Genomic DNA, 16,015 nt, shown 5'->3' on the forward strand with positions numbered 1-16,015 from the left:
CCTTCGCTGCTCCCAGCCAGTGGGATAGATGTTGAGAACTCAGCTGAAACTGACTGCTGGGATGGTCTCAAGACTCATGTGTAGACCTGAGTGGAAATCTATTTTAGAGATGAAAATGACATTTCTTTGAAATAGATACCATGGTAAAATATATAGTACTCAAATAAGAACATGATCCCACATGTTCTTAGATGATAGGGGGACAAACTGTTGCCTAAAATTAGGATAATTTAAATAAAAAATTAAGGCACAACTTCCTCTTTTACTTCCTTTAAAGTAATTTTTAAAAATCACATTGACCATAGTGTAAAAAAGAAGAATCCCCCTCTAAATACATGTAGGATAGGAATAGTGACTAGCTCAATTCTGGACCTATACAGTCAACCAGAAATCAAAAACAGTTATTTTAGTAAAAGTGCATTTTGAAAGTATATGGATGGGTAAGAGCTGAGAAAGCAATTAGAAAAAGTTGGTGATGTTTCCTGTAGTTCCAATTTAATTAAATGACATATGCAGAGATATTAATATTTCTGGGTTTCATTTACAACTGTAACACAGCAAGATTGTTTCAGTTAATGGGCACTGCACTGACTCAATGCAGAGCTTGAGAAGGTTTTCTCTGTAAATGTGTTGCATTTTTTTAAACTAAAGTTGGAAAACTATGGTTTCAAGTGACATATATAATGTAACTTCATTTCACTGCATCTTTTTCCTAGAAAATCTTTGTTATGCCAAACATGGATGATGTCTATATTCCTTTAATGCACTCAGCCATGGATCCCCGCTCCTCCACATGTCCTCCTGAAGAACTGAGCACGGAGGCCTCTGATCAACCATGACATGTGAAGACTCTTGCAGTTTACAGTATTATAAAAGTTACTCTCATGGTTTTATAAACTGTGCTGTAGTTCTCATCCTTAACTTGTGCCACTTTTCCCCCTCCCAGACTGCCTGTGCCCCTTCCTGTGTGCTCACTTGCCTGGTTATTGTTCCCGTGTACTTCAGCTACATGAAGTTCCATTCCATTATGTTGTTGATTTATTTTTGTACTGGCTGCCATCAGGATTTTAACTGGGAGGCTGAGGTGACCTGTTCTTTGTGGGGAGGGAGGAGGAACTCAAATGTAACAGATCAAGGAGCTTGTTGATGCACCTTTTGTTCAGCTTGTTTTCATGCTATGTTAATGTGCATTAAAGCATTGAAAAGTTGTTTGGCAGCAAAGGAACTGCGTGCCAAATGGAAAAAATCCTAAATAAGGAATGAATTTATAAAACTGGAAGAATATTTTTCTTTCTCAGGCAGTTGGAGGTGTAGAATGAACTGTTTTATGTTCTTTCACTTCTGCAGTCAATAGCTTGTGTCAAGCAATCGAAATATGAAATGCTTTCAGGATAAAAGAATGTAAATTGGATGTATAGGTAATATTGTGATTCAATGTGCTGTATACACATTACTTTTTTCATACAGAACTTGTGCTTTTTTTTGGGAAGCAATTAGCCATAAAACACACAACTATCAGTGAAGGTGGGACTGTCAGATTTTAGTGAATGAGGAAAAAAAGTTGGTAAAGCCATGAGACCAAAACCATAGCAAGCCGCCTTATAGTGAGGTACAATCACCTTGGTTCCTGATTAATTCTGAATGTTTCTAGAAACATGAGCACACACACCAAGTGTCAACACTGCACATCTCCAGGAGTAGTGACCTAACTGTGCATAGAGCCTCTTGCTGTGATGAAACACCGACTTCTTTCTGACAGGAGTTTGTTGCTGTGAGTCTTTTCCATTGCACTGTGTTTACACCCAAAGCATGGGTGCAGATCCTCAGTTACAGCCCCAGACACGACAGCACCTGGTGCTTGTGGAAGCAGCTGTGGCTGACAGATTTTGACCCCCATGCATTGGTTTCTTGGACTTTGTGGCATAGGACTTCAAGCATTGCAGTTGTTTGAGCTGATCATGATTAAAGACTCTTTCTGCTAATTAGTGGCCAAAACTAAAGGGGAAGGGGAAACTGCCTTTTATTTGTCAGCTGTAATGAATCAAGGCTAAATGTATGCAGTAAATTCAAGGTTTGAACACTACATATCCACTCCTTAACACATATTTTTCTGATACTCAGTGTTGCCAACTGTTCATGGATATCAGAAAATGTTTTAGTTTACAAAGAAGGTGAGTTTTGGCTCTCCTTTTATAACATGATTTTTTGTTTTGAAGTAATTTTTAAAGAAATTTTTTGTAAGTTGTGTTGTCACATTTGATGTAAATCAAAATTTCCATGTATAACTTGATGATTTACCATCTCTAAATGAAACTATTATATTGAAGGTTTTTTAAACAGCACCTTGCCTGAAAGAAAACTAGCATTTAATATATTTAAAATTAATTCTATATTTGAACACCTATTTTGGTTACCTTTAATTGAAATATTAGTAGTTATATTTGTTACCTGAACTCCTCCTTGACCATTCCAGGCTGTGTATATTCTGGGGTTTGCTGATTCTGTAGGCATTATTTGCCTTTCATGAAGTCTGCATGTCTTGTACGCAGGTCTTTTATATGAGTTAATTTCTATGTGCAATAACTAAAGTCAAAGGACTAGATGCACTAATGTGTAAACAGATTTAGACTTACTACACAAGATAGTCATATTGCACTTCATAAACTGTGGGTAACTACAATCTGCTTGCTTTGTTTTATTAAATAAATTTATCCCATGTCGAACAATTCAGTAGATTTTATTTCTATGGCATTTAGCCACTATCTAGTGCAACTTGTTTTAAAAATCTCATTAGAAAGGCAGCTTCCTAATTTGAGTGTGCCCTGTGCTTTGCAGACTTTTATATAGATGTACATGATGGTTGTGGCATGGTAATTTTAGGGTTAACCAGTGCTGAGCTCTAGAAGGAAAAGCTAAAGTGAATTTTACTGTCATGAAACTAAGGTTCACCACAGCAGTCAGTATTAATAAGGATTATGCTTTTCAGAACATATTCACATACCTGGTAAAACTGAAAGGATTAACAGCAGTTACAGAACAGAGCAGACATACTCATTTCTGCCACCTTTAAGAGCTTCTGGGAGCTTTAATTATCCCTTACAGTCTGCCCAGACACTGCCATATTCCTGTGTCTAATCCTGTGTGGTTAGACTTTAAAAAGCTGCAGGTTGGTCATGGCAGTAAAATACTGATTTTCAGGTTTTTTTTTTGGACCACGTGCATGGATGACGCCCAGCCCTGGATGCATTTCTCCTGCCTCCAACCCGGTTCAATCAGCTGCTCTACTCCTGCAACAGCAAGGCAGAAATCCCGTGACTTTCGTTTCATTTTTTAAAGGTCGTTTTTACAACTGAACCCTGAATACTAAATGAACTCGTCGCCTCGTTCAGTCGCACTGACCGCCGCCGGTTTGAGCGAACGGCTCTGGCACCGCCCTCCCGCCCGGAACGGGCTCCCCTTGCAGGAAGGGCAGGCAGCAGGATCTGGAACCCGCCGCGGACCCCACCGCTGTATCCCCGCGAGGGGAACACACACTCGCATACAAATGTCACTTGCTTTTAAAAGCGCAGCCCGGGTAGGGCCGAGCAGCGCCAGTTATGAACAAGCACTTCGCTGTAGCACCGCTGCTTGGCCGACGGCGCCAGGCGGGCACCGCCGGGTCAAAGGCAGTGCAGACACGCGCGGAAGAACCAGCCGGACACGATCTGGGTGACACAACTTTATTATTTACTGCCGCTCCCAGCCGCCGGTCGCCGCACGGGCCCTGCAAAACACCCGAGAGAAAATAGGTTATTGATGCGGTACATCCCGGCCGCCCCGCAGGGTGGGCGCAGCCAGGGCGCTCAGCAGTAGTTTTGCTTCATGCATGTCAGCAGTCTAACACGTGTCAAGAGACATCACCGCGGCCCGGCCTCTCCACCCATCCGCCCGCTCCGCTCCGACCAAGCCGCTCACCTCATCAGCCACGCCGAAAGAAAGACCGAGAATCCGCCGCGCTGTCTTTTATAGAGGGGTTAGCCCTGCCCTCTTCGTCTTGCCCAATAGAATTGGAATCCAGGGGCACGTGCTGATTTGGGTGCAGTTGCGCGTGAGGGCGGTAGGCGGGGCCGTGTGAGGGCGGTAGGCGGGGCCGTGTGAGGGCGGTGGGCGGGGCCGTGTGAGGGCGGTGGGCGGGGCGCTGGAGTGAGGTCAAGTTGAGGGTCTGAGGGAGGTTGGTTGCTCCTTGTCGCCCCCCCAGCTGTGTGAGGCAGATTTTCTACTTTTCAGGAACAGTAGTACTCTTTCTAGTTTGCTCTAGTGCTTTCCTGCTGTGAAAAAACAGGGCTCAGTATTAAAAATAAAAAAGCGTGGGCCCCGGTCAGATCTGCCCTGGTAAAGCAGGTGCCGAGGTGGTTCCTGAGGGGAGCAGCTGGGAGCTGAGGGTGCTCACCAACACTCGCCTCTCCTCCTACCTCATAACGGTTTTATTTATTTTTTTTTTAATCTCCTGTGAGGCCATGGAAGACACTCTTGTGAAATAATTCCAGTTTGGATCTGGCACACCACAGCATTTATACAGCAACTGATAAATTCCTCCTGTTATGTAGCAGAGTGCTGCTGCCACAGCACACGCTGTGTTTAGGTGTTTGCTTATTCTCACATGGCACAAATTCTTAAAAGTCAAGGCCACCATAAAGAAACGCATAAGAGAACTGGAATCACAGTTTGGTTTGTAGCTCCAGCATATTTTTATGTATTCAGACTTACAGGCACTGGGTGGGATTGTTGGGGTGTCCTGTGCAGGCTGAACTCGATGATCCTCGGCCTCTTCCAGGTCAGGATGTCCTGTGATTCTGGGTGATTATTACATCTGGCACCATCAAAGGCACACTCACTGTGGGAGCTGGTGTGTGCATATGGCATGCCCAGAACTCCATGTGCCCTGCAGCTCCATTAGTGATATCACTGTTAAAAAGCAAACAATATGTACAAGGACAAAGTGGCTTTGTTATATAAAGAGGTGGCTGAACACTGGGCCTTTGCCAGGCACTCTAAATTTACTCTCTTCTGTTTAAAGCCTCTTCCATTTGGCTCAATACTTTTTGTGTTTATTTTTATCTGTTCAGAGAAGCCTGGACCTGTTTTTTTGGTTCAAAGGGGCGTGTTGGGGCTTTTTTTTTCGTTTATTTAAGGACTTGCAAGGCACAGGGTTAACAGCGAGTTTGTCAAAGGCAAGAGTTATGCCAAATACATTTGGCATGATCTGTTCTGAAAGTACAAGATCAGTAGGAAAACAAGAATCACAGTCATCAAGTTTGGAAGAGACCTTTAAGATCATCAAGTCCAACCATCCACCCAGCACTGCCACTGTAGCCTCAAAACCATTAAATATCACTCAGTGCCAGATCCAGATGCCTCAAACACCTCCAGGTATGGTGACTCCACCACCTCCCTTGGGCAGCCCCTTCCATCGCCTGCCCACTCAATTATTCCGGGCAGGGTGGTGCCGGGGGAGGGAAGCGACTGACTGGTGCTGCCTGAATTTAGGTATTTTTAAAATAAAAACAAAGCAGCAGTAGTCAGCTGCCACGGCACCCCGCAGTTCCCCATGGAGCTGCCAGCCGAGCCCCGGAGCGGGCGGTGGCTCGGTCGGGGCGCACGCGAATGGGGAGGCTCCGGCAGCAGCGCGAAGCCGCGGAGCATCTCTGGCCGCTCCCGGGCCTCCACCCGGCGGCTGCCCCGGCGGTCCCTGAGCGCGGTCCCCGGCGTGGCCCGTCCGCCCGCGGGTGACGTGCGTGTCCCGGCCGGGCGGTGCCTGAGCCCGCCCCGCCCGCCGCGGGGAGCGCCGGACGCGCCGCTCCGGAGGCAGCGCCGTGCGGGGGGTGCGGCCCCGCGGTGCAGCCATGGAGCCGCTCCGCCGCCTCCTCCTCAGCCTGGCCGCGCTGCTGCTGCTCCCGCCGAGACTCGCGGTAAGCCCGGGCGCGCTGGGCCGGGGAAGGGCAGGGGCAGTCGGGGCACGGGGAAGGCCGCGGGAGGGGAGCTGCGGGGACTCCCGCCGGGGTAAGCCAAGGTTTGCTGGCGTAAGGCTGGGTGCCCGCAGAGCCAACACACCTCCTTGTCCACTGTCGTTAATGCCCTGTGCCCCTGAGTGCGCAGGCGAGGGGCTGCAGCCCCACAGCCTGACCCAGCCCAACAGCCGTGTACCTGCAGCTGTGCCCCACCTGGCATGTAACCTGGACGTGTATATCATAATCCTAGCAATATAAAAATACAGTTAATTTCCCACGAGGCAGTTGTAAAAAGTCGCACAGAGAAACTTTTGAAACAGTAGTACAAAGAAACTTTTGTAAACTGAAACTATGTAGATGGGTCAGGAACCAATGAGACATGCTAGAAGGTCTGCTCTGTCCCTTAATGAGTGAAGGGGTTTGTTTTTTTTTCGGGAAAAAGCCCCACACATTGTATATGTATTGATAACCAAATACACGTGACTGGCTGCAATATCCCCTTTACTGTCTTGGCATTTTGGTCATTCTGTTTCCAGAGCAAATGTAGCAATGTGCATTAATGTACATGTGGTTAGTTGGTATCCAAACCCACAGTTTTAAATTCAAAGGTGAAAGACAAAGTGCACGAGTCACGGCCCTACAAAACCTCTTAAAAAATAACCAGGTTGGCTATAAGGTATTGCAATAGGTGGAGCAATAAAATCACATGGAATGGGGAAACTGGTGCAAAGCAGATGGAATCCTGCGCAGATTATTTTTACAGAGGTAATAATTTTAAACAGTGTACTTTACAGTGGGTGCTGTATGCTGTGCATGTACTGAGATGGATAGCTAACTTCAGAAATTCACTTCTGAAAGGTGCCCTTGTTAGCAGTTTCTCCAGATCAGGAGACAATGAAAAGGCCATCTGGCATTCACTGTTTCCATTATAGTCAAGTGTAGCACAAGAAAACTTTAGGTTATGTTCTTTGATGGATTGTTCATTGTTACCTGAAAAAGCTGCTGTAATATATGGGGTTCTAGTTCAGGTTAAGCAAAGCTGAAGGCTTTGTTTTTCACCTGGCATATAATATTTGCTCCACTCCCCTTCTTTAGAAGTAAAGTAAACACATTAGTAGTTAAGCTGGTAACATACCTACTCTTGTTACTTCATTAGGAAACTGGAAAAAATTAAATGCAGACTGTCAACAAAAATTACTTTACAATCTTTATTGTAGACTGCTAATGTGTTTGTCTTAGACTGGACTGTAAGGCTGGACTGACGTCTTTTCATGGTCCTCACAGGTTTGGGTTTCAGATTTTGCAAGGAAAATGCTGATTTGAAACTCACCGAGTTTTAGAAGCAGTCCTGATTAAGAACATTAAGAAATATTTTTAAATACCTAAAATATTTTTACATCAACAGATTATTACTAAATTTTGTATAATTTTACTTGCATATCAAGTCACAAGAAACCAAACTCATGCCCTGGCAGAATTCAGCCCATTTTTTCTCTAGATTTCACTCTTCCCTCTTCCCTGCCCTACCATCTCACCTGAGATCAATGTCTGAGTTCTTAATTTCTTACTGTGGTCTTTTTGCTCTGCCAGCTGTAGAATCCTCACCATGACTTCCAAGTTGAAATCTGTTCTGTACTTCAGTCACTTTTCAGAACTAGTTTTCATTTCTGTGAGCTTACTACCAGTCATCTTACCTGTGAATAACCCATTTAACTTTGGAGGCTTATTTAAAACTATTCATGTTTTATGATTTGAATAATAAACTCCCATGAGAAAGACTGGCATACTATTTTGGTGTTGAGGTAAAGTGAAAACACAAGGTTGCCTAAAGATTTTGCAGATTGTTTTTCAGTAGATTTCTTCTAAGAGTAGTGGTGGTGATCTGCTGTTCTTTAACTTCTTTGGCTGATAGATGTACTCTTTGTTACCTAATATCCTACCTCTAATATTGTTTTTTTTTAGTTTGTATAAGTTCATACAAGGTCTTCTTTTCCTGACTGTCCTTTACAGACAGGAAAATGCTGTTTCTTGCTATTTGGGTGACACAGTTTGCACCTCTTGGAACTGCCCTCCAGTGCATGGGTGCATATTAAAAAGGGTGAAATCTCAGATAGAGTAATGAGAAATGCAGTAGAGCTGTCAGTAAATTACAGTTGCTATCATTATTACACAGTAATGATGTACAGCTCTCTTTAGAGTGAAAAATCCCTTGGTTTTATGAGCCCTGTGATGTTCCAAACTGTGTTTGTTTCTCTTTTAATGTGGAGTCAGTGCAACTGAAAAATACCAACCTCCCTGGGATTAAAGTGGCATTTGGAACATGGGTCTGTCCCCTCCTGCAGCCTATGGGCTGGGTTTCAGTGCTGGGTTACACTGTATAGGCAGCACCTGACATGGAAAAACCCAGGCCTCAGCCAGGTGCTGTTTCTTCTGGTGTGTTCCTTATCTCACTGTTTGGCCAGGGAACTGATAAGTGTGAAAACCTGTGTGAGACAGCAGAAGGTTTACAGAGGACATGTTCAAGCACTGAGTTTATTAACACGTTTTATTAGAGTTGTGGATCTCCTTGGTTGCTCCAAAAAAATAGTATAGTTTGGTTTAGAGTGTTTTTTGGTGGGGGAGGGAAATGTAAATTTGTCTTGCGCACCTAAATTATCATGGACAACTCTGTCCTGGAATATAAATTCATGTGTTTATAACTCTGCTGTCATTTGGGTTGTTGGGCTGTTGGTGATCTTGTGGCTATTGAAATACACTTGGGTTTTACACAGAGAATCAAATGTGAAAGCACAGCTGGAAGTTCCTGGTGGAGAGACCACTCCAAGGTGAGTCCAGGCAGGGAACAAGCGGAGATGACCTCCTGTACTGTTCCGTTTTCCATTGCAGGATGAATGGGTGTATGAATGAGAACTCACTGAACTGGGTTAGAGCGTGATGAGAAATGGCTAAGAAAGACATGTTAGAATTCACTTTAAGATTAAAAAATCTGAAGATTTGATTTCACTTTCTAAAGAAGATAAAACATATTTTTTGTCAACTCTCATATCTTAACGTCATTATTAGTTATAATGGAAAACACCCCCCCAGTAGTTTACTGATTTTTACAAAGACTTTCTTCATGGCCTGGTTTTATCATGCACAGGGAGTTTTAGCCTGTAGCCTGGCAGTGTAATGAGATAGCTGTCAAAACCAGGGCAATGATTCATAGGCTTTCTGTAATGAATTTGCCAAGTGCTTGCAGTGTGTGCTAATGTCTAAAAATATTTTGTTTTGCATCCTTATTGGTTTACCAGCTGTGGTTCCAGTAGCATAAATGATGGTATAGGCCTTTTGTTATTGTGAGGATAGTGTCTGGTGCTGTCAGTGCTGAAGTTAGTTTTTAATGGTTTTTGAGTAAAATGCAAATGTATGGCCTGAAGTAGATGAGGCTAAGTACTGAGTGAGTGAGGAATATCAGGGTTTTTTTTCCTTGAGTGATAATTTGTATGTTGTCAACATTTTGGTTGGGCAAGCCAGGCATTATCAAAGAAATTAGAGGGCCGTTATAGTTAGCAAACCATCCTTTATCATCCATCAGCCCAACACATTAAGTTTGGTGCATATGTATTCATAATTGAGACTCAGAAAAGAGAAAATTATTCCCCTGCTAAGACATGGCAGTGGTTTGTTTACTCATGAGCACACAATGATTTCTATGAAATCAGTAACAGTTCTTGAAATCAGCACACACCATCACCCATCCAGGGTCACTGGAAGTGTTTTCCTGTTCTTTATTCATACTTGAAGAACCTCTTGTGGTATCACTGCCACAGCAAAACGTATTTGCAGAGCTGTAACCTCAAGGAACTCAGTGACCTGGTTTTCTATCTGCTTTTTCCACTGACTTCAGTGGGATTTGTGCCTACATGGCGACCTTCATTTCAAGAATGGTGTTTATAAGCAGATGAATTAATGGACAAAATTATTGCTATGGGGATCTGTTTTCTTCTAACACAATAAAACAAACAAAGGCACTGCTTGCCTAACCCTTAGAAATATTTGAGCTGTTGGGGTGAAAGGAGATGCTACCATCTTTGACACTGAACTCCACCACACACACACACCAGAACTTGTTCTACAGCTTTCACTGACCTTTGCTTGACTGCCAGGTCTTTCAGAATTGTTTTGAGTAATTTTGTTACTTGGATTTATATAACATTGTATCTAAAGATATGGTAAATCTAGACTGAAGGGAAGATTCTTATGGGAGATTTAACTTGTATACATAAAGTTAATTTATTTTTCTATTAGTTAGTATATTTCTATTCAAGCTTAAAAATGTTGGTTTTGGTTTAGTCACAAATTTTAAGCTGTTATGAATTATTAGCAGTCAGCTTTAAAACTTATGTCAAATTTGACATAAGAGCTTGCAAATTTGCCTTTTGAATTAAATTATTAGAATTAATTCTAAAGCAGTCCCCAAGTAATTTCAAAATACTGTAAATCGTTAACCTTATATTGCTGTTGATGTGGAGGATTGTTATGAGTACAGACTGTCAAGGCAATAGAAGCTCTTTCTGAATTCCAAAGAGGGTATCTGTTAAAACAGATGTTGCAGTTTCAGATGAAATGAAAGAAGAACTAAACCAGGTTTTCCTTGTGTCTCATTTTCTTTATTAACTAAATTAAGTTTTTTGCTTAGTTGACTCATGTTCTGACATATTTTTCTTGGAGTCAGTTGTATCTTCCTAGAAATAAAATTGCAATATGAAATAAAAGTGTCTTAAGAATTTGCATGGCATCACAACAGTTGGGACCTCACCCTTGCAGGGAGGGAGGACAGGATCTGCCTTACCAGTTGTTATAGAGTCTGTCTCAGGACTGAGATTACAATGTCTTTTTGTGGTGGAGAAAGCTCTTACATGCTTCACAGAAAAATGAAAACATTTGGGTATTTTTAATATTATTTTTGTACCTTTTCATTGCAGTGCTAATCCCAGGCCTTAATTAATTCATGAATCAATTAATTACAAAGCTTTGTGTTCAAAATAAAATCTATTCAATATTTGCAACTTAGATACTTCAGTCTCTAGCAACTGATAAAAGTAATGAATAAAATCAAGATAAAGTATTTTTAATTTCTCAGTCTCAGTGAAACACAAGTAATTATTTAAATAATCTGTTCCATTTTATATCTATTGCTTGATACAATTTGAAAGAATAAAACCTTGTTTCCATACTATTATACTAACTCGTAGCCCTCTACAAGTGACCACCATAGATATTGAACAAAATAAATGAGTAATACTGCAGAGCAAAATCTACAGAGTCATTGGGGATTTTTTAAATTTAGGTCAAATGCTTCACCAGGGTCAGTGTCCTATTGAGCTGGGTAATGTCAACTGCATGATATCATATGCTCTGAGAACTAGGAGTGAATGGAAGATTATTAATAATGGCATTTTATGTATTTCATCTGTGTTCAAATACAAATTTAGAAGGAAGGGAAGAACCAATGAAATCTGCCCTATATTCTGTCTTTCCCAAAGGAGATGTTATCTTCAACACACAGGGTTGCATTGACCACATCAATGTGGCTTTGATGGTTGAATATAAGAAGGCCCTTCAGAAGCAGTGAAATTTAAACATAGATTTTGGGGGGAGGTGAGGGAAAACATCAGAAAATCTGTGTTTTTTACAGGAAAACGATGCATGCATGTGGCAGGAACTCCTTGTCAGAGGAATCCCAGTGCCTCTGTGCTTGTTTCAGTCCCAGTGAAACTCCTTGGACAGGGAGCAGGGCAGGTGGGTTCCCTGGCTGGAGAGACCTAGTTGGTCTTTCAGGGTACTGTTCCAGTGGTGCCTGTGAATGCCATGAGTCCATCCTATCCCAGGGAAGTTCACATCTTCCTCTTGACCAAGTCAGGCACCATGGGATAGTAGCTGGAACTGGTGCATTTCCCCTCCCACACCAAGGGTCCTTCACTGAAAAGATTAGAAAAAGCTGTTGTGATTTCATGACCTTGGTCATATCTGAGAACTATCTAGAACTGTCTAGGCAACAGTCAGGTGTTCATTTGGTTTCCCACTGAAACTTGCATGAACGTTTCTTCAGCTATGGTTTTCTTTCTCTGTTGTTGAGCTTGTGACTGGCGGGAAATACAGAAATGTTTTCCTACTCTGAGTGCAGTGTGAAGAGGAATCCTTGGCATGTTTGTACTTTCTGTTTGGTCCCAAGTCCTAGGAACCTGCTGAAATGCCAATAATCTGGAAGACAACACTGGTTACTGATGCTTTGATCAGAGTTTCAGAGCTCACATTTAATTCCTCAATTTCTGTATCACTGGTGCCACAATAAATAGATGTTCAAGTGTTAACTGTTCTATACACTGTGTATTCCTGATATATGATACCCAACCATACTCATGATGGTTATTTTTTTATAGGCAAAGTTTTAGTGAAAATGTTACATGCACTTATTTCTTAATCAAAGACAGGAAGAGAACATGGTTTATGAAGAATATACTGATTCTGTAAGATAAGAAGATAAAAGATAAGGCTTGTTCAGAGAATAAGAGAAAAACAATCTTAAGTCTGTATGCACAGAAGATGTGTTGGATTTGCTGTATGTTGTATTTATTTGCAACTAACCTTCAACACTAGTCATTACATTCTGGGTGTCAAATTCCCACCTGCAGTTTAAAGGAACTTGAATAGTTTTAATTTCCTGTCTTTAACAGTTGTATTTTCTTGCTCAACTTACTCTGTTTCACTCTAGGTGCAGTTCCACTGTGTTCACTAAACTGAGCCTCACAATCAGATGGTTTTCAGCCCTGCAGGGTTGTAATAGTGGAGTGTGGGTTGTGTCTTCCCCTTCTGGTTGCAGGGAATCTGACTTGTTAAATGCTGATTTAAGGACTGGACTAATGAAGATAAAAATGAAGATAAATCAACTACACCATCCAAAGGTGTTTGTGGAATTTGTGTGCAAAAGACCTAAAGGACAAAATTTTCATTAATTATTTTGATACAGTGGCTACAATAGTTTAACAAAAGTAATAATACAAATGACTGAGTTCTCATAACTTTACAACAGAGTCCCTGTTTGCTCTTATACCCAATCAGGTTGTTAGGCTTGAAACTAAACTGTGAGCTCAGTGCTGATCAGTAACATCTTGAGCTGCAGTTTCATAGGGCAGCGTGAGAGGAACTGTTATACCCTATCCCTGTTTGAACAAGCACTGCAAAGTTTAACCCCAGATGTAAATATTTTATTTAAGTGCAGATGGTTGTGCAGCCTGCATAATTTAACAATCAGGTAATTAATATTATATTTATGTGTTAAGATACTGCTCCCATTTTTTTCCTGGCCTTCCAGCAATTATTTCTGATCTATGGTTTGTGTACTGTTGACTTGCACTTTCATTTTTTCTGCACTGTGTGTTTTACAGTTGTCTGCTCCAGCTGATTATGGTTGGAAAGAAGCATGTACAATATTTATAGGTGCAACCTGAGTGTTGGCTAGTTACTACTGCGTTACATTATCCTTTTAGCTCTGTGCTTTGCTTGAAAGTATAATGTTTTAGTTGGATTCCACTAAAATGTATAGTTGTTCAAAGAAAGTTATTCCTTGTATTTTAATTTGGCAATTAAGTATTTTGCTTTGCAGTAATTCTAACATGACCAGTAATTGGCTTCTACCATAAGTAATTGAAGACATAATTAATTATGTAAAATGAATACATTTTCATTCTGTGGTAGGTTAAGAACTATATATAGCTGTGAAACTATGAAACGTGGCAGGTGTCACGCAGATGAGCAAAGCAGATACAGCCTGCAAATAAAAAGTTACTTGAGCAAAAACTTGAGCCCTGGGAAATGGAAATGGGTCAGTCTTGGGATGTGTGGGATCATCTTTAGGCAGGAAGAGAAGAGCAGACATTAAATTAACATGCTTTTTCTGCTTTGTGTGATGGAACACCTTGGACTGAACCTCATTTCCCACAATAACTGTGTAGTTCTGAGTCCTCCATGTTTGTGTGATGCCCTTTTAATAAAATTCCTTGTTTTGCAATGGCCAGGCTCAAAAGCTGCTTGGGCTGGAGGAAGAACAGTGGCACCAAACTGATCCCCAGGGGCAAGAATGAATTGGAATGAGACATGAAGGAGGTTTGAACCCTGCAGCCAGCTGCTTTCCTAGAGGTGTTTGTGGATGTGCTCATACTTATGGGTCATAGTCCCTAAAAAATACAGAGTTATTTACTCTGTACTGCAGAAAGACAATATTGGGAGACATGAGGTATAAAAACACAATTAAGAGTTAACACAATTAACAGTATGGATCTTCTCCAGCCTTTAAGATGCATCTATCCTAAATATTTTGCCCTTGCTCAGAAGTAGCTGACAATGCTTGCAGCTCCATCTGTCTCAGCCACAGTAGACTATTGGTCATTGTTCAGTTGTATTTATCCAGGTTCCACACAGCTTATGTCTCTTTATTTCTAGGGGACTGAACCTGGCAGAGTATGTTCTGTGTACCTGGGATGAGAATGGGTTTGACATTGACATGTGGGTTCTCTGAACTACTCTGAACTTCCTTACTCTTTATAATTTACTGAATGGTCTATTTGTCAGTCCTCTCCTAGGTCAGCCCTGTCTCTGGTTTCTCCTAACTTTAGTGCAAGAAGACTTTAATATCAAATTGAAAATAGAGGTGGAGTTAAAGCTTTTCCCAGTCTGTTTCTAGAGGAATTTAACACAGCAAGATCCACAGTGTTAACAGCAAACTAAACCAAACCAAAAAGCACTGAATTCAAATTGTTCAGTCTGTACATTTAACTGAAGAAATGTTGTAGTCCATGTACTGTCAGACAGTTATGAGTAAACTCTGTAGTAAATATTAATAATATGGGTTTTTCTTTTCCAGAACACCAGTTCAGTAACTGTGCCAGAAACACTGTTGTTTGTTTCAACCCTGGATGGAAGTTTGCATGCTGTCAGCAAGAGGACAGGAGCAATTAAGTGGACTTTAAAAGAAGGTGAGCAGGAGATGTCCTGATGCCCTCTACTCAATAGCAGAAATGACAGTCAAATTAATTGGCCATTCCAACTGTTGTAGGATCTGGTAAATACTTTATTTTATCTTTTCATTTTACTCTTGTTCCAGAATTAAGCTACAGTGTTTCTAGAGTCATGTTCATCTTCATAATTTCACTTTTAGGTATTTTCCAGGTTTATGTGAGTTATTTTTAGCTTTGTGGCAGTTTTGTTTATTGTTTCTTTGTTAGGTTTTTTTTTCCCCTGGATGTTTAAGCTGCAGTAGTATAATTGGTAAGTATCATGTTTTATGGGAATGAGTGCAATATAAGCAAACATAGAACAGAATAGATGTGTCAGCTTGTGGAACTGATGGCAAAGGGATTGCAGGATTCTGTCTCTGGAATACCCTACATTCAGTGGTGCAGTGCATATCGTGCAAACCTTGGGGATTTTTCTATAACAGATGTTTAGGAACAGCACATTTTTTTAAATAAAAGAACTGCACTTGTGTAAAGGAATTTAACATTGTTCAGTGACTGGAAGTAGTTTTGTAATTTTAATTACTGAGCAGAGCTAGGTCTGTCTTGATGAAAAAATTAGTATTTGGTGCAAATTTTGTTTAGTGGGACTCTGATTGTATGACAGAGGTGATAGTAGCATCTTTACTTCTAGAAATAAATTAAAGGGTCAAATGGAAGGAGTCAGTGACCACATCATTCTGTCAGTTTAGTTGGTGAGCTGAAGTGGTGGGATATGGATTGTGCATATCTGGTGTCTGCATTACCAACCAGTTGTTCTTTGTGAAGCCATTAGTATTTGAAAGCAGATCTGTCAGACAAAAAGTTAACTTTTTAAATGGGCAAAGAAGGCTTTTGTAGATCTTCTTAGAGTATAAAGGGCTAAGCCAAGTATTTTCATGAAGGATCTTGGTTTTCTCCCATCTCCTGTTTAAATTTAGACCTCTCCTTTTCCTGAACAGCCCTGCCTAAAAGCAAGTTGTCAGCTTCCTC

General features: G+C 41.3%; 2 protein-coding genes, 1 long non-coding RNA gene and 2 other non-coding genes across 9 annotated transcripts in view; 2 read left to right on the forward strand and 3 right to left on the reverse strand.

Annotated features, from left to right (window-relative positions):
* The window catches only part of TEX2 (testis expressed 2), a 39,552-nt gene extending 36,826 nt beyond the window's left edge, over positions 1 to 2,726 (forward strand). For both annotated transcript variants that reach the window (XM_015645467.2, XM_015645466.3), the window contains exon 12: positions 717 to 2,726. In XM_015645467.2, the coding sequence (XP_015500953.1) occupies positions 717 to 839 (123 nt within the window). In that variant the 3' untranslated portion in view covers positions 840 to 2,726. The remainder of the gene's footprint in view (positions 1 to 716) is intronic.
* An 815-nt stretch (positions 2,727 to 3,541) lies between these two features.
* Positions 3,542 to 4,313, reverse strand: LOC117245264. The gene is made up of 2 exons (XR_004499766.1): positions 3,882 to 4,313; positions 3,542 to 3,763 (listed from the first exon to the last, which is right to left on the reverse strand). It is a non-coding gene; the product is annotated as an uncharacterized LOC117245264 (long non-coding RNA).
* On the reverse strand, positions 3,543 to 3,674 carry LOC117245278. The gene has a single exon (XR_004499809.1). It is a non-coding gene; the product is annotated as a small nucleolar RNA SNORA50 (small nucleolar RNA).
* On the reverse strand, positions 3,841 to 3,903 carry LOC117245277. The gene has a single exon (XR_004499808.1). It is a non-coding gene; the product is annotated as a small nucleolar RNA SNORD104 (small nucleolar RNA).
* Positions 4,314 to 5,828: 1,515 nt separating the features above from the next.
* The window catches only part of ERN1 (endoplasmic reticulum to nucleus signaling 1), a 31,764-nt gene continuing 21,577 nt past the window's right edge, over positions 5,829 to 16,015 (forward strand). Inside the window, exons 1-3 of one of the 4 annotated variants that reach the window (XM_033518743.1) lie at positions 5,843 to 5,948; positions 8,759 to 8,812; positions 14,893 to 15,004. In XM_033518743.1, coding sequence (XP_033374634.1) covers positions 5,883 to 5,948; positions 8,759 to 8,812; positions 14,893 to 15,004 — 232 coding nt within the window. In that variant the 5' untranslated portion in view covers positions 5,843 to 5,882. Of the gene's footprint in view, positions 5,949 to 8,758; positions 8,813 to 11,678; positions 11,772 to 14,111; positions 14,136 to 14,892; positions 15,005 to 16,015 lie in introns of those variants that run through there. The other 3 variants (XM_015645556.3, XM_033518744.1, XM_019008505.2) reach the window with 3 other exon arrangements.

This window comes from Parus major, chromosome 18 (genome assembly GCF_001522545.3).
Source record: "Parus major isolate Abel chromosome 18, Parus_major1.1, whole genome shotgun sequence".
Lineage (NCBI taxonomy): Eukaryota > Metazoa > Chordata > Aves > Passeriformes > Paridae > Parus > Parus major.